The sequence below is a fragment of the Chionomys nivalis genome, chromosome 5 (genome assembly GCF_950005125.1).
Source record: "Chionomys nivalis chromosome 5, mChiNiv1.1, whole genome shotgun sequence".
Classification (NCBI taxonomy): Eukaryota; Metazoa; Chordata; class Mammalia; order Rodentia; family Cricetidae; genus Chionomys; species Chionomys nivalis.
Window position 1 is genome coordinate 87,246,723 of NC_080090.1, and position 21,288 is coordinate 87,268,010.

The following is a 21,288-nucleotide window of genomic DNA, read 5'->3' on the forward strand; positions in this document are numbered from 1 at the left end:
CACAGTGAAGGGACATGGTAAATTCTCCAGGTAAAAAGCATTTCTACTTTGATTCGACTCGACTATAAACCTCTGCAAGGCAGGGATTCTAATTCATAGATAGCATTGCCGCCGGCACAAAAGGAGACCGCGTTAATGGGGGTGGGAAACCACAGTCTAATATCTCTGAACCCAAGGGCTCCGCTCTCAGCCTCTGAAATCCGAGCCACACCACCACTGCTCATTTCTCAACAGATGAGCTTACTAACCTCAGGTGGGTCCTTGCCCGTCACGCACTGGCCCCTTCCCACTTCTGAGGCGGGACTGGGACCACAGAATGGGGCCCACGAAAACGACGGAGGCTGCTTTTCTGATGAGACACACAGGAGTGCCAGCCATCGAAATAAACTTCCACTTTATTTTACCAAATATAATTTATCAGTTAAGTCGACATTTGTCAATTCAGTTATAGCAACTATAAATAATTCTCTTAAGACACAGTTCTGTAATTTTTGAAGGATATGAAAGTAAACTAATTTTGTTTCTTCCAGTCAGGCCAAAAGTACATGCAATAGGTGCAACCCGGGGGAAGAGATGAGTCTTCGACTGAAGTCAACTTCCCTCTCACGCCAGTCCTCCTCTGCTCACGACTGCCGGGTGGGTGTGCCTACCTTTCCGTTTTCTGGGCAAAGAGGGATGATCCAGTCTCTAGACAACCTGATGCAACACCAGAAACCAGGATAGGGTAAGTGGCTGGGGAGCCTGGGGTCACAGTCTCGGGCTTTGATGCCTATACAAGCCTGTGTTTGGGGGTGCGGTTAGGCCAGAGGGAAAAACAGAAACAAGCCCAGATGGTATTATTCTGCTCGACAGAACTTCAACTAGAAGAATCTCTATGACTCCTTCCAATTCTAAGGCTCTATGATTTCAGGTGATGTGGGAGGAACAAGGGTGCGAAGTTTCCATAGGTCCAGGCACAGTACAGCTTAACCCTTTTCTTGCACGGCGATCCTTAGGCACAGGGGAAGAGTCTATGGGCTCCTACTAACAGGCTAGGGAGCAGCCCAGTCACTGAGCCGTTTGGGGAAGAGACTCCAGTTTCCTTCTGATCATGTACAGGCAAATACCAAAGCAGCCAACTAATATCCAGCTTGCTCGTTCTAAACCCTCCTCTGAGTGTGTGGTGAGATGTATGGGGGGGGGGTGTATTTTAGGACACAAAACTGCCAGAGCAATGGGGCCGGTAATCACTTGCAGAGTCCGGGTCTAAAGAGGGAATGAGGCAGACCTTGCCTTGAAGTAGGCACAGATACCTATAGCGAGGGAACACATGGCCTCTGTAACCTAGGGAATGAGGTGAGGTTAGGGCTGTGATCCCCTCAGCACTGGCTAGTCAATGCCTGGCACTGGAACTAACGTGGTAGGCACCCGGTGGCTGTTGCTCGGTGGAGAGGCTCGTGGAGGGAGGCTGAGATTTGCTGAATGAGTGAATGGGTAAGGAATGTCAGTGGACAGGAGCCCAGAGAGAGGCCGACTGACCTCTGTTCAGGAAGCGACAGAGGCCAACACAAACCATGTGGTTAAACAGCCGTGAAACACCCCCAGCTCGCACCGGTCTCATTTGCCACATTTCCTTGTCCTGTCCCCAATCTTGAAAGCCCATCATCCGGCAAGCTGCGGGGAAAGGGAGTGCTTGGGGACAACCAGAGAGGCGGCCTGGAGAGACACTAGGGTCTCTAGACTCAGGGGGCCTCTGGAGACCTGTGGATGACAGTGATCCATGCAGAGCCCAGGCCTCCGCTCGTTCAGCTGGACAGCAATCGGGCAGCTGGGCAAGGCACACGTACACAGACGGAACAGTCGGATCACCTGACTGCGTGCAGGCTGGCCCAGAACAACGGGGCTGTGATTACTAGGGGCTGAAGCAACTTTCTCCTGCCAGAGCTTTGAAGTTGGTCCATTTCTATAGAAGTACATATATGTGTGGGAGTGTTAATTATCCCTCATCCCTCTGTTCAACCAAACTGAAAACAACCCAGAGCCTATTACAAAGAGTTTCTCATTAGGGCCAAGGCTGAGGTTGCTAAAGCTAATCCAAAGGTCCCCAGATGCCAGACAGAACGCCAAGGTCCCAATCTACCTCACCAGGAGGCACCCACCATGGAATTGCACTTGGTGATTGTCTCAAAAGTCTACTTTTCCTGCTTATTTCAGTCCATCTGTCCTTCCTGAATTCTTGCTACCCAAACTTGGCTCAATGTATAAAAATTCCCATTGAAAATAATGAGAATTTGGTATCAAAGTGAAATCCCAGAAAGACGTGGGAGTGTAGTGTAGGGTTGGGTGATGAAAGGGAAAAGATCCAAATAGAATAGAAAGTGCAGAGGGGTGGGGAATGGGCTGAACGGCTAAGCTAGTCCCCAACATCTGTGTCTCTGTCCCCAATGAGCCAGAGGACATGGAAGCTGAGTGCTAGAAGCCCAGTGCCAAGCAGGTCCCCCAAAGCTGTCAAGTATGGGATGGAGAAGTTGTCCGGGTCCAGGCCCCGACCCCACATCCAGTGCACCATCCAGTCTGCGATGTACAGGAGAATCAGCACCTGGAGAGACAGAAGGGGTTCTGCCTGTAACCACCCTCCACCTGCAGGGGGAGCCAGAGACCACATGACTGACCTGTTCAGTGTATCCCAAGGCTTGGCCAGTCACAACCTTTTTGCCAGGACAGCTCACACTAAGCCGGGGGATTCTAAGCTAAATCCTGCCCTTACAGGAACTCTGTCCTTGCCTCTAATTCTGGATCAGACCATTCTTGAGTTACTGCAATTCCTGCCATGCTGGCCTCTCCAGGAGCCTGGTAGGGGCTGGCAGTTAGAGCCAGTTTCTCACACAAGCATCTTCCTCCTTCGTCACCTGGGTAACAGCTGACTATCCAAGCTGCTTTCTCTTCACCCTTTCTAACCCGTTGTGGCCTCAAACAATCTAAGTTTATTCTAACATCATCTGTAAAAAATGTTTATGAACAAGTCAGCTAAATACAAAGGCAGTAATAATACACAACAGTTCAAAACTCGTTCTGGATTAGCTATTTTGGGTTTTTGTACTTTCTGTAATTACTGACGGTTGAGAATAGCAAGATCAGAATCTAGGCACTGGGTCCAGGACCAGTAGTATCAACTGCAGTGGGGAGTGTGTCACAAATGCACAATCCCAGGCCTAACCCCGGGCCTTCCCAACAGGAGTTCGCATCTTAGTCGGGTTTACATGCACTCTGCCAAAGGGGCTGCGCTTCATCTAGAGCGCTAGTGCCTGGCTGAGGGGTTGAGGGGTCCCCACATGACCGTGTCTGTATGAGAATGAGATCCTTTCTTTCCTTCTTTTTAAATTATTTATTTTTATATGCATTACTGTTTTGTCTGCATGTCTGTATGAGGGTGCCAGGTCCCCCAGAACTAAAAAATACAGACACCTGTGAACTGCCATGTGGGTGCTGGGAACTGAACCCAGGCCCTCTGGAAGAGCATTCAGTGCTCTTAACCGCTGAGCCATCTCCATCTCTAGGGTTGGAGAGCACTAGGAACAAGACACTTTCTAATGGTTAGGATCTGCCATGGTCAGCTGGGAGCATTTATTCTTGTACTTTGTAAAGACTGTGGCATGAAAGTTCCGCCTTAAGGGACTCAGGTGCAGAAACCAGAGATTACTATTCTAGGGCCTTTCACATCCGCCCCGCACTGTGCACAGTTACCTTGGATTCCCCTGGCCCTGGCCCTGGCTTTGCAGTCCAGCCTCCCTGGAATGTCACAGCCCTTTGACAGCTGCAGCGGAGTCCCATCTAGAGTGTGACTCGACGTGCTAGGGTGGAAACGGCAGCAGCTGTCTTCACATCTAGCCTCCTGAGTCGCGCAAGGACACACGCCAGGACAGGTGCACGGCGACCTGGCAGAACTCTGCTTCTCCACAGATTTAGAGAAGGAGGCACAGCTAAAACTGACCTTAGGGTCTTCCCAGATAGGAGACGGGACGAAGGGTTGGCCTCGCACCTAGGTGAAGGGATTAGCTGAGACAGCCACAGCAGCCCCTTGGCATACCTACGCTCCTTTCCCGTCACTGGTGCACCTGATGGCATTTGCAAGGGAGCATGGTGATTTGGGTAACTACTGCTGGGAAACAGCGTATGACTGATTCCTAGCCCAGCTCTTGCCGAGATTCCTAACACACAGCTTTCCTAAGGACTGAGCCGGGGGTTTGGCGGGATAACAACAGGAGAATGGCTTAATCAAATCTAGCAACAACACAGCAGTACAGAACAGCAAGGCTGGGGAGTCCTGAATCTGAATTTGTCTCTAAAGTGGTTTGACGCTTGTTCTACCTGTGTAGCTGTGAGTCCTTCATTTAAACAAAGCCCGGAATACGCAACAGTCAAGTGGAGCTTTGGGGCGAGGCCCAGCAGGGTGCAGGTGGTGCAAGTCTCCCCGTCAGGCACCCTGTATCCACCTGTCTGTAACCCTGCCGCTGGTCCATTGCTCTCTATTTGAAAATGTATCACTGAGGCTGGGAAGGGACTCGACTAGGCTGAAGTCACGCAGCACGGCAGTAACTCTTCTAGAGCCACCGCCTATCCTCCTGAGTCCTGGCTAGTGGCTGTCCAGGTACAGAGACCAGGCCCAGACTTGGGGTTCTGATTCCTTGTGGGCGCCTGGGCTCTCCCGCTTCCGTGAGGCCATACCTGGAGCAGTGCAGCTGTCATGTAGAAGAGGATGAAGATGAGAGTGAGGGTGGTGTGCCCACCCTGCATACAGCTGATGGTGTACAGGAACACCAGGTGCCCTGGGACCACGAGGAGGAAGAGGACCCGGGCTGAGCGTGAATTCACGTCTGGAAGAGGAAAGAGGAAGATAGGAAGGTCACAGGATGGTCAATGCCATGTTCTAGGCCAGCACACGGTTGTGTCCCCGGTGTTTCAGAAGAAGACAATGTCTCCTCCAGGCCCGACTCTTCAGAATAGCAGGCACAGCCCAGCAGAGGAGAACCTTGAACCAGGGGCCCCAGGTGACTCTCTAGTGAAGGTTCTGTCTGTAGACCCCCTTCCTTGAGGCAGGAATGAACCCGGGAGGCTGAGAAGCTGTGCTTACCAGGGCTGAAGAAGGTGGTGCACGGACTGGGGCAGCGGCGAGGAGTTGGCTCAGAGTTCTCCCCGGGCATGCCGTTCATGTGGAGGAAAGTGGAGATGCGGCTGGCCTGCACAGCCACCAGGTTGCCCCCGACACCTGCAGAGAGACACACAGGACTCAGACTTGGGGTAGGAGGGACTGGGAGGAAGCCACCTTATTCTCTGTCTTTTATCTGCAGAGGCCCTGCCTTCTGCTTTCATTAGAGTCGATGCAGACATCGCCCTTGCCCATGTGCCAGGAGAACAGAACGTGACGGAAGAAGACAAATACTTCACCGCTTCTTAGGAATCCTCTAGGCTCTCAATTTCCCTTACGTGCAGGTGTGACGGTTCTATGTGCCCTTGAAGTGGCTCTGAGTGTGTTGGCAGGGACATAGCCTGACTGTGTAGCACAGACACCTGCTTGCTCCGGAGCTGACCCAGGCACCCAGAGCTCACAGACTCAATAACCAGTTTCCAGTGGGAAGTGTGACTTCTAATCTTGTACTGTCCCAGTAAACTACCAGTTACTGTTTGCCTCTAACGTCACACCCCACCCTAGCCTCTGCACTTCTCAGTTTTGCCCTGAGTGGTGGATGGCTGCAGGCCTCACACCAGTCTCCCACGCTGGATGCCTTTACTTCACTTGTGCAGCGGGAGGCACCAGCTGAGCAGCGAGAGGGGTCTAGTCGTTTTTTTTTTTTTTTCTTTTCTAGACCCTATTCTGTTTTTGGGCAAGCTTACTCTTGCAGGGGGCAGCCTGGAATTCTAACTGGACTCCCACAAGGTGATTTCTGGGTCCCCTTGGCCTTCCAGGGCTAGAGATGTTCATGTTGGTAATTTCTGGGGGCCTCATGGTCCCCTGTTGGTCATTTTACCCCACCTCTGTCTTTAAGTCTTTTCCTCTCTAGCCTGCTGGAACCCTGATGCTAAGGTCTCACCATTAATCACAGGTGTGAAGACAGCCATTCCTGCAAAGTTGGGGTCCGAGACAGTCTTGTCCAAGATGAGGCCGCCCACACTAAAGAGACACAAAGACAAACGGCATGCAGACCGCTGCAAGGTCCTGCTGTAGTCTCTAGGACGAGAGCCATAGGCCTATTTTTTTTTTTTTTTTGAGCTATGCATTTTCTCCCCTCCCCTCCCCTTCTACCTTCTCCCGTGACCCTCATGCTCCCAATTTACTCAGGAGACCTTGTCTTTTTCTCCTTTTCTCCTTCCCATAGGCCTATCTAATGCTGGGGACAAGGGCAGTCAAGTGGCTTCCGGGAGTCTCTCCTTTCAGTCTTGGGTTTTCTTGCATGCGGCAGTTGCTGCTCATAATCTCCTGACTTGGCATAGTGATGCTGGGACAAGTAGTGAGTGGAACCACCTTCCCGTGAGGACCATGGTCGCATGCCTGCTCAGCACTGATTTCTGCTATGGTAATGGCACTGGCTCCAGCTCTTTCAGACTCAGTCACTGTGGTCTAGGTATCGCTGCTGCAATTGTGGCTAATCTCCCCATCCAACCAGACAGCTGCATTCCCAAGACCAAATGACAGTTCAAGACAGAACTGTGACCAACTGAACAGGAAGCAATGACATTCTATACTGGGTCTTTGTGCAAATGTTGGGGGAAAGCCTCTCTCCTCTTGCTGGAGCTGGGAGGAGCCAGAAGGGTGGAAAGAAAGCTGGACTGCTGATCACCACAGGGAAGGCAGAGTGGGAGACTCCCAGGGTCTCGATAGCATTGCGTGTGTCCCTGGGTACAGCTGCTTTTTGTGGTTCCCAAGGTCAATACGTCCTGCTTTGGAATGAAACCTAACACAGACGGTTCCTGTCACTTGCAATAGCAGGACACATGCCTGACACTATGGATGCATTTCCAGTATGTACTCCACGTTTCCTGCTCTGGGATTTCAGATGGGGTCTACAGTGAGGTGGGAGGCGTACAGGGGTGTACACTCGGGGCCCCAGCCTACCTGCTGATGGCCATGGCAATGATGACGGGCTCCCAGCCTGAATACAACACCTCCCGTGTGGCTGGGCTCCTTCGGGCCAGCATGACCCAGATAGGCAGCAGGGCCACGAAGAAGGCACACACCAGGGGGTAGATGTATCGCCAGTGCTCTGAGAGGGCAGAGAGCAGAGGGAGATAAGTACCAGGGTCCCAGTCCCCAGCTCCCCCAGCTCAGCCTGCAGATGTCCTGAGACCAGCCCTTCAACCTAATTTTACCCCAGATGCCTGGAAGAGCATCACCCCACCTCATCACCACTGCGCACCCAGGAGGCAGCGAGGCCAGAGGAGGAAACGAAGGCAGAGAGTTCTCATTTTCCATCTGAGACAAGACCTTGCTATGTAGCCCAAGTTGGCCTTAGTCTTTCTTCTGGTTTTCACCTCCCGAGTGGCTGGGATCATAGGTGTGCACCATCACAACCAGCTCAGGCAGTAAAGTTAACAGAAGCCGACGCCAGACTGTGTGTGTCTTGGTCTGATCCCAGAAATCCCTCCCCTCCCCCTTCTTCAGTTTACAAGAAGATTCTAGTCTTCCATTCTTTTCTTTCCCCTTTCCACATCTCATCCCTCCAAGAGAAACAAAACCCCTAGGATGAAGCAGGGATGAGTTCTGAACCTCTCCCTTCTGCTGCCTGCCTGTGAACTGAGAGCCTGTCCAGCCTCCCCAGGACCGGGAGGTGTGGCAAACCGTTCATACAATTAACAATATGGCGAAAATCTTCATGCGTTCGCAAAATGGTCCCCATTCTCTCCCGGAGTCCACCCACGGCACTCCCAGTGGCCTCAGCCTTACTCAGTTCCAGGTAGAGTCCCCAGCTGATGCCGGAGAGGAGTGCCAAGGTGATGAGGTCGCCCAGGCTAGCAGCGATGGGCGTGGCCACGTTGTCTGGGTTGATCCCAATTTTTCGAGACCCAATGATAACTCCAATCATGATCATACCTAGTGAGAGGGAGGCCACATGGGGTGAGGAGGAAAAGAGGAGCCCCGACCAACAAAAGACGGCACCGAGATGCCGGGCAGAGTCAACACCCTGGGAGCAGCACCCTCACCCCTGTGCCTTCTTCCCTCTCTTACCCAGCACCAAGGAGGCAATGAAGGCTGTGGCCACACTGCTGGCACACAACAGGAAGGCATGCGGGATACTAAAGTGGCCATCAGGGATCCAGCCAAAGACGACGGCTGCGATGGATGCCAGAAAGCCCACCACCGTGGCCTGCACCTGCGGAGAGACGTGGTCATGCGGAGAGCCTGGAGCAGAGTTCCTTAGTTGAGGTCACCCAGTGGACTCTTCCTAACTCTTAGCAAGTAGGCAGGACTGGACTCTACAGTCCTTGCAGGCTAGAAGGAAGCCTTTATTTTGTTTTAGTCCTGACCTTAGTACAGGGTAGTGCACCGTGCAAAAACCCAGGACACGCTACTGGCTGACTGGAGATGAGGTGAGATCAACAGCCCAGAGATCAGTCAGAGCCAAGACCTTGGACCTAAGGGGGAAGACATTCGATCTGTGTGGCCTCTGGGGAGATGGGACAACACTGGCAGAGGCCAGTCCAACACTCACGAGTCTGATTCTACCACAAAGACTGGTGCAGGCTCAAAAGCCCCTGATCCACCCAGAGCCTGACATGTGACACGGAAGCTGCTGAGGTCCTCCCTATCTTGGCCATTTTCCTGAGTAACTAGTCACCCCCTAGCCTACTTTACAGGATGCTGGAGAGCCTCTTAGGAGCCCGCTGGGCTGACCTAAGCCTTTCAGGGATTCCTGACTAAGGGGATGCTTCGCCTATTGTCTCTGGTCCATGTTTTCTTACCTGGATGAGGGCCATATTCCCCGTGATCATCCGCCAGAGTTCCTTAGGTGTGTCCATTTGTCCAATATTGGCCTGGAAGAGGGAGGGTGAGGGGCTGCAGCTTGCTGCACGGGGCCTGGGGTTCTATCTGTTAGACTGGATCAAAAAGCAATGCCTATAGCTTAAGACTCTGGGACTCGGCTATGAAAGCACCCAAGGCAGATGAGTTCCAGGATGTGAGGGGAGCTGAGGCAGATTCCATCCTGTCTTGTTTATCCAGCCAGCACGAACCTTCATGGATCTGCATGATGCTGAAGCAGCTTGTTCTCTTAGGGAAGGCAAGGTCAGTTGTTGGTCCAGGCCTGAGGCTGCCAGTATTTGGAAAGGAGTGGGTGGCACCAGCCAGAAGAAAGGAAGAGCAAGGGGTGCCTTAGGCTGGCTGCCCTCTACACTGTCTTCTCCAGAACTGGTCACAGAGGGTCATGCCTGGTCTCCTGAGTTCTAACACATCGTGCCTCCCAGCCATGGCTGTCTATTGGGCTTAGTCCACGAATGGCTGTGGCAGACAGAAAGGACTGTGGGAGATGGAAATGCCTATTCTCTCGAAGAAGCTGTGATGGGGAAGGGGGATGGTTTGGAGGACTGTGGGGAGGGCCTGGCTCTGCTCCTGCCCAGCTGCAGAGTAGGGCTGGAGATCAGAGGAGGCCCCCACCTGTGTGGCTGGAGGGACCAGCATGACGCCTGCCTGTCGAAGCTGCACAAACAGTCACGAGGTAGGTTGCAAAGCAGGAGGTGGGGCAGGCATCCAGGGATGGCTGGGACATCCAGAGTCCAAGCCTGGGGACCATTCTGGGCAGGGAGCCCCTGCCTGGGGACAGGACACCCAGTCTGGGATCTCCCTCCATGGCTTCCCTTCCCTTCCCAGGCCCAGACAGTTGTGTGAACACCTACTCGTCTCTGTGTTACCCATTATCTTCTCCCTGCCCCTCTCCCCGGCTCCTCACAGCTAGGACACTCACTGCAGTGGATAGCCTTGACGCCAGGGTCATCTCCAAGTTCCCTTTGAGCCCCAGCAGTGCAGGCACCAGGATGAAGACCTCTGTCACCTTCTGGAAGACCTCCCAGTGCTGTAAGATAAACACAAAGCCCAAGAACCTCAGTACCTCAAAGGAGCGGCATTGAAGCTGAACAGAGAGTGGGGTCAGGGGACAGAAGGGAGAACAGGACCAGCAGGGGCGAGCACACAAGGCACCAGACCTCCCTGTGAGAAGCCCGGGGGTACAATAAGCCCAAGAGTTCCAGAAAGCACAGCCCAACCCCCTTCCAGAACAGGTGAAACTCCTAGTCTGATTGTCCCTTCCGTATGCTTTCGTGGGGACACACAGGGGAATCACCCCGAGTTGGCTTTGCCTCCGAACCCCTTGGTAATGTCCTTTCAAACAGCACTCCGCAGCCCCCTTGCCTTCATCCAGTTTCTCTGTGGCCTCAGCCTTGGGAAGTGTTGTCTCAGCTGTGGAGAGCTGGGCTCCACAGGACTGGGGCTGGGGTGATTAGAACGTTTGTTTGGTTTCTGTTTCCAAGGGCTTTGGGACTCAGCCACAGTGAGTACTTTCCTTAGCAAGCTCTGCATTTAGAGGGTGCTTCTCCTATGCTAGTCGGCAAGAGATTTTTTGCTCCTCTCTATGCTCCCATTATCTTCGCTAACAGAAGCACATATACCCATGTTGGGAGAGACTGGGCCTCGGGAGACGCGGGTTCTAGTCCTAGGTCAGTCGGTCCTGGCTCTCCCACCGACTTCTTCGGCTGACATATGTTAGTGTATTTTCTTATCTAGTCACCTCAACAAGCCAATGAAGAGCTATTTTTCTTCCCATTTTGCACATGAGAAAACCGGAGGTTCAGAAAAGTACTAAGAGGCAGGTGGATCTCTATGAGTTTGAGGCCAGCCTGGTCTACAGAGCAAGTTCCAGGACAGCCAGGACTACACAGAGTAACCCTGTCTCAAAAAACCAAAAACCAAACCAAACCAACCAAACAAACAAACAAAAAACAAAAAAAGAAAAGAATGTTCTACCCCAGGTACTGTAGGAATCCAGGCTGGTGACTGAAAGCCCCTTAGTTATAACTAAAACTAAGGCTTTCCTAAAGAAGTCCAGGTTATGCCTCCCTTCCTAGCCTGAAAGGGCTATGGGGCTTTAAGAATGGAAAGTCTGCAGGTTCTGTAAAGGGAGGAGGGCGAACAGCAGGCAGATTAATATGAAGGCTGGTTTGGGTGTCTAGAGATGGGGTGCTGTGATGGGCAGGCGCACAGACACAGGCGCACAGATAGATACAGGGAGGGGTCTCATGCTGTCTTCCCAGCATGCTTCCTCACAATGGCCAGCTGGGCCCTCAGACAGGTTCCGAAGACATCATGTTCCTGCTCACGTGTTCAGGGGTCAGACTGGAGCCCACCAGGCAACTCCAGTCCCTCTACTCTAAAGCTCAAGAGCAAGGCTGCAAATCAAAGCCAGAGTGAGATGTTGCTGCACACTGGTTAGGGTGGCTGAGAACACAGACAGAAAACACCACGGGCTGTACGGACATGGAGATCAGAACACGTCTGCATGACTGGCGGGAGTATAGCTTCTATGAAAACAGCATGGCAGTTCCTCACATGGGAGATGAATTGTATGTGGTGGATATGCTTGTATCCCCAGCACTGGGGAGGTAAAGGCTCTGCTGAAAGCTCATGGCCTACATAGCAGGACCCTGTCTTAAAAAATAAACAAGCATGGTGCGTGCCTTTAATGCCAGCACTTGGGAGGCAGAGGCAGGTGGATCCCGGATCTCTAAGTTTGAGGGCAGCCTGATCTATAGAGCAAGTTTTAGGACAGCCAGGGCTACACAGAGAGAAATCCTGTCTCCAAACCAAACTAAACCAAACCAACAAGCTGGGGAGATGGCTCTGTCAGTCAGGTGCCTGTCACACAAGCCCAAGTACCTGAGTGTGCATCCCTGGCACTCAGGCATAGTTGTGTATGTTGTAACCTCAGTACCAAGACCTGCGGGGCCCTGAGGATCACTAAGCCACCAGCTTAGCCAACCCATGAACTCCAGGTTCAATGAGAAACTCTATGTAAAAAAAAAAAAAGTGAAGGCAGTCTGGAGAGATGAGACCGAGACCACTAACTGTAACTGCAGAAGACTCAGGTTCCTTAGGTTCTAGTCCCGATACCCACATGGTGGCTCACGACCGTCTATAATTCCCAAAATTTGACACCCTTTTCTGGCCTTTCCAGGCACAAGGCATACACGTGATGCAGACATAATATAGGTAAAACGCCCCCCCCCATACACACAATACAAAAAAAAACCCCACCCAAAACCAAAAATAAACAACAACAACAACAACAAATGGGTGAAGAGCAGCAGAGAAAACGTCCCGTGCTGACCACTGGTTTCCACGTACGTACACATACCCATATAACATGTACCCAATCCATAGCATACATACACACACAGTAAACGTCCCGTGCTGACCACTGGTTTCCACGTACGTACACATACCCATATAACATGTACCCAATCCATAGCATACATACACACACAGTAAACGTCCCGTGCTGACCACTGGTTTCCACGTACGTACACATGTACCCAATCCATATCATACATACACACACAGTAAATATAACATGTACCCAATCCATATCATACATACACACACAGTAAATGAATGAGTGATTATGATCTAGCAACCCTAGTACTTCCCCTGACTACTTACCCCCAAGTTCTAAGTGTTTACCCAGAACAACTGAAAGCAGGATCTTGAAGGAATACACTCCTGCTCATGACAGTCCAGAGGTGGAAGCAATCTAACTGTCCATCAGTAGCTGAGTGGGCCAGTAAGATACGGCACAACAATACTGAAGTATGACTCAGCCTTGAAAAGGAAATTCTGTCCCGTGCTACCAACCAAACCAGCCACAACAGGGCGAATATTGTATGATTCCACTTATTCCACACTCTGGAGTAGTCATCGAATTCATAGAAATAAAAAGAGAATTGTGGGTGCTAAGGACTGAGGGCCCGGAGAAGGGAACTAGCATTATATGGATGTACAGTGTAAGTCAGAAAAAAGGGAACTGGGGGCACACTTCAAGGCCACAGTATAGTTTCACATTGTGTGACTTCCTGCAACATTAAAAACAAACAAACAGGGGCTGGAGAGATGGCTCAGAGGTTAAGAGCACTGACTGCTCTTTCAGAGGTCCTGAGCTCAGTTCCCAGAAACCACATGGTGGCTCACAACCATCTGTAATGAGATCTGGTGCCCTCTTCTGGCACGCAGACAAAACAGACAGACAGAACATTATACACACAATAAATAAAAATCTTAAAAACAAACAGACAATCTAGATGGTGTGTCTGCAATTCTAGCATTCAGAGGCTCAGGCAGGAGGACTGAGAGTCTGAAGACAGCTGAAAGCACAGACAGAGTTTATCTCAAAAAACAAAACAAAGCCGGGCAGTGTGACACAAGCCTCTGATCCCAGCACCGCAGAGGCAGGCGGGTATCTTCAGGGCCAGCCTGGTCTACAAAGTGAGTTCCAGGACAGCCCATGCTGTTACACAGAGAAACCCTGTCTCGAGAAAAACCAAACCAAAACCAAAACCCAAGATGCATGAGGCCATCGGAATGGTCTGGGAACAGGGAGCAGAGGCTGAAACACTGGGTGGCCTATAAGGCAAAGACCTTGACTTTTTGTTAGAGTCATGGGGTGTGTGTCGTGAGTAGAACCCAGAGAATAGCTCATTTCTTCAGGGCTAGAGCAGTCCCGTCTGAGCTCCTGGGCCGAGGATCCTTTTTAGCGTCTCCTAAGGGACTTAGGCTCTCTGAAGACTCCTGTGAGGGAAGAGCACCCCCCTCACTCCCCCTCCACAGCAGTTCCCACCTTTCAGCTAATGCTAGGGAAGGTGAGTATCATCTCCCCTCCCAGGCAGCCCCTGGGAGGTGCCCCATGTTTGGGGAGTGTCACTCTCAGACAAGGCTGGAACACCCACCCCTGCGGATTCAGCTTCCTTTAGCGAGGCCCAAACAGTCTTGCCCATCTCAAACTGGATAGGCAGCTTCAGAGAAGGAAGAAGTCTTCCCCTCCCTTGACAAGTGTGCTGACTGTGGGCTTCTGGAGCGCTCTCAGAACACAGCCCCACACCTTATCCTCACCCAAATGCTTGCCTACCTGCGCCCAAGCTGCTAGCTCTCCAGACGGCGAGGGCGACGGGGCATAGGCCAGTAAAAGAGAAAAGTCGCAGAAAGGAACACTCCAAGTATATGCAAGGGACATTTTCTGAACTGTCTGTAAGGAGTATAGCATGTCTTTATTATACACACACACACACACGTGCAGCTGGGCCTGGTGGTGGCATATGTCTGCCTGTAAGTCTACCATTCAGGATGATGAGGAAGGTTGTGAGTTTGAGTCTAGCCTGGGCTACACAGCAACACGATCCTGAAGAAAAGAATGTATAAAGTTCAGTTAACCCGCCCCCAGCTGCCACCACGAGCACCCCTCATCTTCTCCTTCCAATGCATGTGTGCTCTCTGCTTTTAACTACAGAGGGATCTAGAAGTTGTGGGGTTTTGGAAGGGATGAGATGGAAAATGTACATCAGGCTGTGGGTCTATGGCCTGTATGGATGCATGAGAAGCAGAGCCAGCCAGAAAGCATGGCCGTCCTGAGGTTAGAGGCTGAGAATGGAGTGGCGTAGATGAAGGTGGTGGCCTAATTCAGGCTCATCCTGTTCACCCTGACTTGGAGCGCCTGCCCCTGAAACCAAACCAGTCAGCTAAGCTGTTAGTCAAGCTACCACCCACACCTCCCTGTATCAATGGGGATGGAACAGGGTCCAGCAAGCTGCTTGGCTTGGGATTAGAGAGGAACACTTACGGATTTTTAACTGCTCCTCAGAATCCGGGCCCCTCTTCTCTTTGTTCTCTCTCTTTGACCCCTGATATGCGATGAGACAGCAGCCTCCACACTCAAAGCTCACCCTGACCCAGGGCAGTGACCAAGCCTCACATCTCAGAGGCCTTGCTGCGTGTGACTCCTTCCTAAGCCATCCAACCTGCTCCTCCACTTGCAACCTCATCTGGCAGAGCCCCCTGCTCTGGAAACACACCAGCAAGCACGAGGGCAGGAAGAGATGGAATGAAGGCACTCAACGGGCCCAAACTCTGATTCTAGGGCCAGGTACCATCTCGGGTCAGGCTGGCCATTGCTTCCATCTGCTAGAGCCTCGTCCCGGGCATCCTGCAGGTATTCAAGCAGAGGGCCTCAGGGCACTGCCTGAAGGGACAGAGCTGTGCACAGCACACGGCGTGACAAACACGGGAGGCAGAGATGGGCAGAGCAGAGGTGATCAAGGGAAACAGGATCTGAGCGTCCTGCCCAGGGGCTCCAGCCACCTCCCACACCTCTTCCCCAAGGCCAAGCTGCCGTGCGCGCACTTCCATCTCTGAAGATACCAGAGAAGGGGCCTACTTTCTGTGGGTACTCAGCAAGTAAAGAGTGCGTTAAAATGAGAGGGAGCCCCCTCGAGGTTCTAATCTAGTTGAGAGGTCCAACGGAGATCATGCACAGCCTCCTGTCACTCATTCCTCACCAAGGCTGAAAGACTCTGGACGTGATGCCCTGCAGGAGCCCAGGACAGAGCTGGGGGAGGGTCACAAAGCACGGGCAGCTTGAGGCTTCCATGCAGTCTTTTTCTGAAGGCAACACTGGGCTTGGTCCTACTTCCCTAGCAAATACCGGCTGCAGTTGGGCAAGTCACAACAGACTACAGTCTCCTTCTCCTTTCATACTCTGGAGAAAAACCTAGGCTCTTTATTTCACTGTGGGGGCTACATGGAGTGAAGTGAGAGGTCAGACAAGAGACAGGAGCGGGTCTGCTAGGAAAAGCTCAGTCTTGGTTGCAGTGGAACCTTGGGCCAGGGAGGCATCTGTACTGAGGTGCTCCTAACAACAGGGACCTTGAACAACCACCAGAGGGCCCCATCATGGGCCCTTCTAGACTGTCTCGCTGCAGGTTATTTCATCCTGTGAGGGGAGAGCACAGGTGTGACTCCTGTATCCAAGAGCATCTGTCGCCCCCATCACTACCCTGGATGTAGAGTGGCTCCCCGTCCTGTCCTCCCATTCACCAGCTCTAGTCATCTTGCTGTGGTCATCTGTGGGCCCTACTTTAGCCCAGCTGTGGTGGGACTAGAGGGGGAGGGGCCCAGGAACAAGTCAGTCAGTGCCATCTACAACAACTGAACCCTAGCTCTGGTATGAACCAAGATGTCACACCCAGGGAGATGCCAGCCCTCTGTGGGCATGCTGGGCGGGGGGGTTCCAGGTACCTGTTACCTAAATCTCTCAATGTCTCAGGTCCATGGGCATAAAGCAAGACATCAGAGGTCTGTTCCTTTCCTGGAACCCTGACATGTGGGAGATCAGGGACTGATCCTCCTGGCCCTTTGGCTCTGGTTCCCTTTAAAAGCCAACACCAACTGTCCTGGTGCCCAGTCTGCCCTGTTCTTCAAGACAAGACAAAAACAGCAGGCTCCTCACAATCTTAAGCCAGGTTGCAAATTCTGGCCATAACAAAGGTTACTGACATAGGCTCTGGGAGAGATGAGCAAGCAGCATATCTATGGCTCGGTTTCCCATCTACAGAATTGAGATCGATGCCCTTTTCCTACTTTTTAGGCTTACAGAAAAGCCCCCCTAATACCCCTTCTCATTATCATCATCATTATCCAGAAACTAAGTGTCTCCTAATTCACCCCAGGATGATGGTTCTGTACCCCCTGGTTTTCGCCTTGCGGTGCTGGGGATGGAAACAGGGGCTTTGTGCACGCTGGGCAAGCACTGGACCACTGAACTGCATTGTCAGCCCTGCAGCTCTTTATGGGACTAATCTAGAACTCACAGAGTGGTAATGAGAATGAGGGCCTCAGAAAGGAGAGGCGAGGCAGACTCCAAAACCAGTCTCAAGTCTTTCCTCCTTCCTCCTCCTGCTCTTGGCCCTAGGAAGAAAAGCGACCAGCAGGGGAGGAGTCCCAAGCTCTGGACTGGCCTCCTAACCTCCGTGTAGGAACAGTCCTCACAATAACAGGTCTGAGGAGAAGGGAGGCAGCCAGCACCGGGCACTCTTGCCAGCTACAAATACCCTTCTCATTAGCTTCCAAAGCTGGAAGACTCAGGGTCTACATGCACATTTTAGACAGCATCTACAACCAACCCCTTCAGCACCCCCCCCCCCCAGACGGGCCTGGGGACCACTACAGCAGTCTCTGTGTGCATGGTGTTGAGCAGGAGCTGGGCGCATGGGGAGGTGACACTGAGCTTCATACCCTTTAGGGTAACAGCATAGTAAGGGAAGCCTGGATGGGGGAGGAGTGGTCCCCATGGACACGGGTCAAAACACCTGCCTCTGTACTTGGATAGAGCTAGTATCTAGTAGCCACTAGCCATATCCTGATTAACTCAGATGCACTTAGCACTGGTAGAAAGCACAGTATGCCTCCCTGAGTTTCAAAAAACTTTTACTTAGAAACAAGACTTTCTCTCTCCAACCTGGAGGCTCTTGGTAAGCCCTGACTCACAACACACTCAATACGGCAGGCTCCAGGTCCTACCAACTCTTACTGTTCCTTCTACCTGGTATCCCGTTGCCGGGGCCCAGAGCAGGTTCGTGACAGACGAGGAGAGACGGTTCTACCCAGGTCTGGTTATGTTTTGTTTTCATCCCCAGCACTTATAGCCTTTTCAGATCTTATGCCACATTCCCAAACCATCCTCACTCACCAAGGAGACCGTGCCAAGGATGCACAAAGACAAGCAATCCAAAATGCCTTAAGAGCTTTCTCACTGGATCAGAGACTTTCCTGACAGCTGAGTAAATTCCTGCCCAGCAGGGGAAGGGAAGAGAAGGCTTGAAAAGGCGCTTTCTATCATGGGTATCCTTGAAACGGCCAATAAGGGGAAGTGAAGAGAGGCTTGAAAAGTAAGAGAAAGCAGACATGAAGGGAGAGCCGTCTCAACAACACTGTGGCATCATGGCAAGCAACAGCCCTGCCCCTCTCTCCTCCTTTCAGCTTGAGAACTAGAGTTTCATCTGTTACTGTTAGGCAATACTGCCCTGACCACCTCCCTGGAGCTACTTGGCTTCTCGGAGGCTTCTGTAGAAAGTAACAGAGACAAGGATAAAGCCAAGGATGTGATCCAAAGGGAAATAGTATTCTAGGAAGCAGCAGCTGCTTCTGACACCAAGATGAAGAGGAAGTTCCCAGAAGGCCGAGGAAGCGAGGGCTTGCGAGCAGAATCTATCCTCCTCGGGTCTTACCTGCACAATGTCCAGCACCATGCCAGCTGCCACAGTCCCAAACCCCGCCAGGAGGAAGGGGAACAGCACTTGCAGGCCAATGGAGAAGGAGGTCTCCTTGAGCGGGGAGGGTGGCGCAGGCCCCCGGTCGGTGCTGACGTCGTCACTTTCGTTGCTCTGGCTCCCATTCTCCAGCAGCGCGTCCTCCTCCCGAACTCCCTTGGCGTTAGCTCGAGACTCAATCACCACCACCTCCACCCCAGCCCCATCAGGCCCCAGGAACTCTGAGGTCCCAGCCAAGGGCTCTCGCCCAGGGCCATCCGAAGAGCAGGGTGAGGGAGTAGGGCCAGTACCGTTCGGCTGGTGGATGTCCTTTGGCTCTGGCTTAGAGGACATGACAGGCAGGGGGGAGAGGAGGGGAGAATTATTTACTTTTCTTTCTCGCTCCGACTCTAACTTGGGAAAGAGCTTAGTCTTGGGTTGAACCCAGGCTTGAGTGCCGCAGGACCTCTTCCCACGGCTCTCCACTCCTGCCTGGCACTGTAAAAACTGATCTACCAAAAGGCAGCCCCATCAAGCAACGCAGCCCGGGGCTGGAAGGAAACAAACTCTTCACTCAGACGCAGCAGCTGCCACTAGGGGTGCCGGTGCCTACCCCCAGCTCTGCACTATGTAGGGGGGTAAATCTTTGGTTCTCAATGGCCAGCTCCTCAGAGCAGGGGCATGCAGAAGAGAAGGGCTCAACCTGAGTCTGGAGTGCCTGATACTGCAACCCTCTCTTGTGAACGCGGAAATGAGTTCCGATTGTTCAGAACACAGCCTCAATCTGGGGCTGGGGCTTCTTCCCACTCCTGCTGGGTGCCTTCAGCTTCCCGCAGCACCTTGGGCTCAGCTGGTCCCAGGATAGTGTCTGCTGTCTTTCTCCTCTTTCCCAGAGGTCTCCTCCCTTCTTGAGAAGATCTTGTACTTTCTCAGTTGCCTGGTCCTTAAAGTCACAAGAATTTGTGTGGAACACCTTATGTGGGAGGAAGGGGGAGAGAGAGAGGGAGAGGGAGAGAGAGAGAGAGAGAGAGAGAGAGAGAGAGAGAGAGAGAGAGGAGCATGTCAGTACATAGCAAAAACCAGTTCTTACAAGGACAATCTCCAGTGCATGATGTAGTCTGTTACAGAGGTGGCTATTTGCTGTTTTTTTTCCCCACTAAAATTACGCTGCCTTGCCCACTTCATGTGGAGGCCCAATAGGTTCTCATCCTAACAATCCCCCGCCAGACAGCAAACCATGACTCCACAGGAAGAGGCTAGGTAGGAGACTTTGGCATTGCCTTCTGAGTCGCCTGGGGTGGGCAGAGATGTTCTCAGGGGTTGTCTTCTCAAATCTTGATCAGAACTCAGTGTTAAGTGTAGTTAACTTACTTACCTTAGCGGTAAGTCACAAATCCCCTACCCAGTCACTATTCTGTGAATGACTTTTCACAAGACAGCCGTAGAAAGGCAGAGCAAACAAACAGGGAGACTGATTGTCCAGAGACGCATCCCCGAACCTCTAATTGCCCTGGCCCCCCAAGAGGGAAAATGCCAGCAGGACTCACCAGGCAGCGGGGCAGGGCAAGCCTGCCAGACCAAGGCCAAGAGCCAGAGGCCTACTTACTACCTACTCCTGCCCTTGAGAGTCAACAGCATTACAGAGACCTCAGAGGCTGGCCCTGGTCTGGGCTCTTGTCTGTATTTTTCTCTCTCCTCTATGCTTGGCCGAGTGAACTTCAGCTAGGACATGGCAGTTAACTAGGTTGAAGAGACAGAGGGTAATAAAACTACCTACATATTTTGGTTACTTAGGCTCCCCCAGTTCCCGAGAGTTCCTAACAGCTGGACAGAGCGCAATTCTTAAAAACAAACAAAAGTATCAGTAAAAGGTGGAGAAGGAGGAAAGAAAAACAAAGGAAGGCAAGTCCAGGAGTCCCAGCTAATCGTGTGTCTACCTTCCCCGCTCCACTTTTCTTAAAGGAATCCCCCGGCCTTGATTCCAGCTTGTTGCATTTCACCAGCATGGCTCTCAAAAGAAAAAAAAAAAATTCCAGAGGGTTTTGCAGGTATGATGAACAGGCTGTTAGTATTCCAAACACTCACAATTAGTCAACTCCGGTTTGGTTAAGGCAGACTCAAACTCTAGGGTCCAAGTTATGAGTCCTCCCTCCATCTGCTCGGTCTCCAGCCAAGCCACCTTAAACACAGCACCGTTGTTTTCAAAGATCCTCACTGTGAGTCCAGAGCGCCCACGCCAGAAAAGTTTCTGAGTTCGTTAGTTAAAACCTGACACCACTACCCCTCCCATTTCGCTGGCAGGTCACTTTGACCTGGAAGGGGGCTAGCAAGGGGGCAGGCCAGTCCCTCAACTACATCACCAGTAAGGCCACTACCGATGGGCCTGAGGCCCTAGGACGCCCCATCTCCTTCCCAGGCGGGGATGGACAAAAAGACCTGTTTGGGCATCTCCAACTACAGGGGTGGGAAGGAAGAGTAACTGGCCGGCTTCCGCCGCCTCCCTAGCAACTCAAACTCTGCAAAGGCGCTGCGTGCTAGAGTCCCCGCTCTCCCCCTCCACCTAACCCCAGACCCAACAACACTGACCTGCGCCTCGATGGGGATGAAGGGCGCCTGGAGAGTGGCAGCAGGGGCCCGTGGTATCGGGGTGTGCAGGGTACCCCCTCTTTTCATCACTCCTCCCCCTCAGCCGTCCTCCTCGAGCCCCAGCGTGTGCCCCGCTACACTCCCAGCCAAGGCGAGTGTCCAACCGCGACACCCGGCTCGCTACATTTCGCTTCTGCCTTCCTGCGAGGCCGCCGCTCCGATTCCACGATGGGGAAGTGGCCTGGAGTGCAGGATATTCCGCCTCGGGCCGGCGAGGACCGGACAGGGCCTGGGGTGCCGAGCTCGCTCACCCCCAATCGCCTCTTGCCCACGGACTTGGACAAGAGTGGATAGCTGTGGGTGGCAAACGTGATCTGGGGCAGAGCGGGTGGC

The 21,288-nt window shown here is 52.4% G+C and overlaps 1 protein-coding gene across 2 annotated transcripts; it reads right to left on the reverse strand.

The window, feature by feature from the left end:
- Positions 1 to 377: 377 nt before the first annotated feature.
- On the reverse strand, positions 378 to 21,288 carry Slc41a1 (solute carrier family 41 member 1). 2 transcript variants are annotated; one of them, XM_057770027.1, is made up of 11 exons: positions 20,896 to 21,288; positions 18,289 to 19,252; positions 9,933 to 10,040; positions 8,935 to 9,006; positions 8,201 to 8,345; positions 7,919 to 8,065; positions 7,091 to 7,238; positions 6,069 to 6,148; positions 5,111 to 5,245; positions 4,705 to 4,853; positions 378 to 2,578 (listed from the first exon to the last, which is right to left on the reverse strand). In XM_057770027.1, the coding sequence occupies exons 2-11, from the start codon at positions 18,661 to 18,663 to the stop codon at positions 2,393 to 2,395; spliced, it is 1,545 nt and encodes a 514-aa protein (XP_057626010.1). In that variant the 5' UTR covers positions 18,664 to 19,252; positions 20,896 to 21,288; the 3' UTR covers positions 378 to 2,392. The 2 variants fall into 2 exon arrangements, with proteins under 2 accessions (XP_057626010.1, XP_057626009.1); XM_057770026.1 differs by having other exon boundaries at positions 18,289 to 19,282.

Excerpts from the sequence above, each read along its gene's own strand:
- Slc41a1 (XM_057770027.1), bottom strand. The coding sequence starts at position 18,663 with ATGTCCTCTAAGCCAGAGCCAAAGGACATCCACCAGCCGAACGGTACT. Across the intron at positions 8,346-8,934 it reads GGAATATGGCCCTCATCCAG|GTGCAGGCCACGGTGGTGGG; the intron begins GTAAGAAAACAT and ends GTCTCTCCGCAG. Across the intron at positions 6,149-7,090 it reads ATTGCCATGGCCATCAGCAG|TGTGGGCGGCCTCATCTTGG; the intron begins GTAGGCTGGGGC and ends GTGTCTCTTTAG.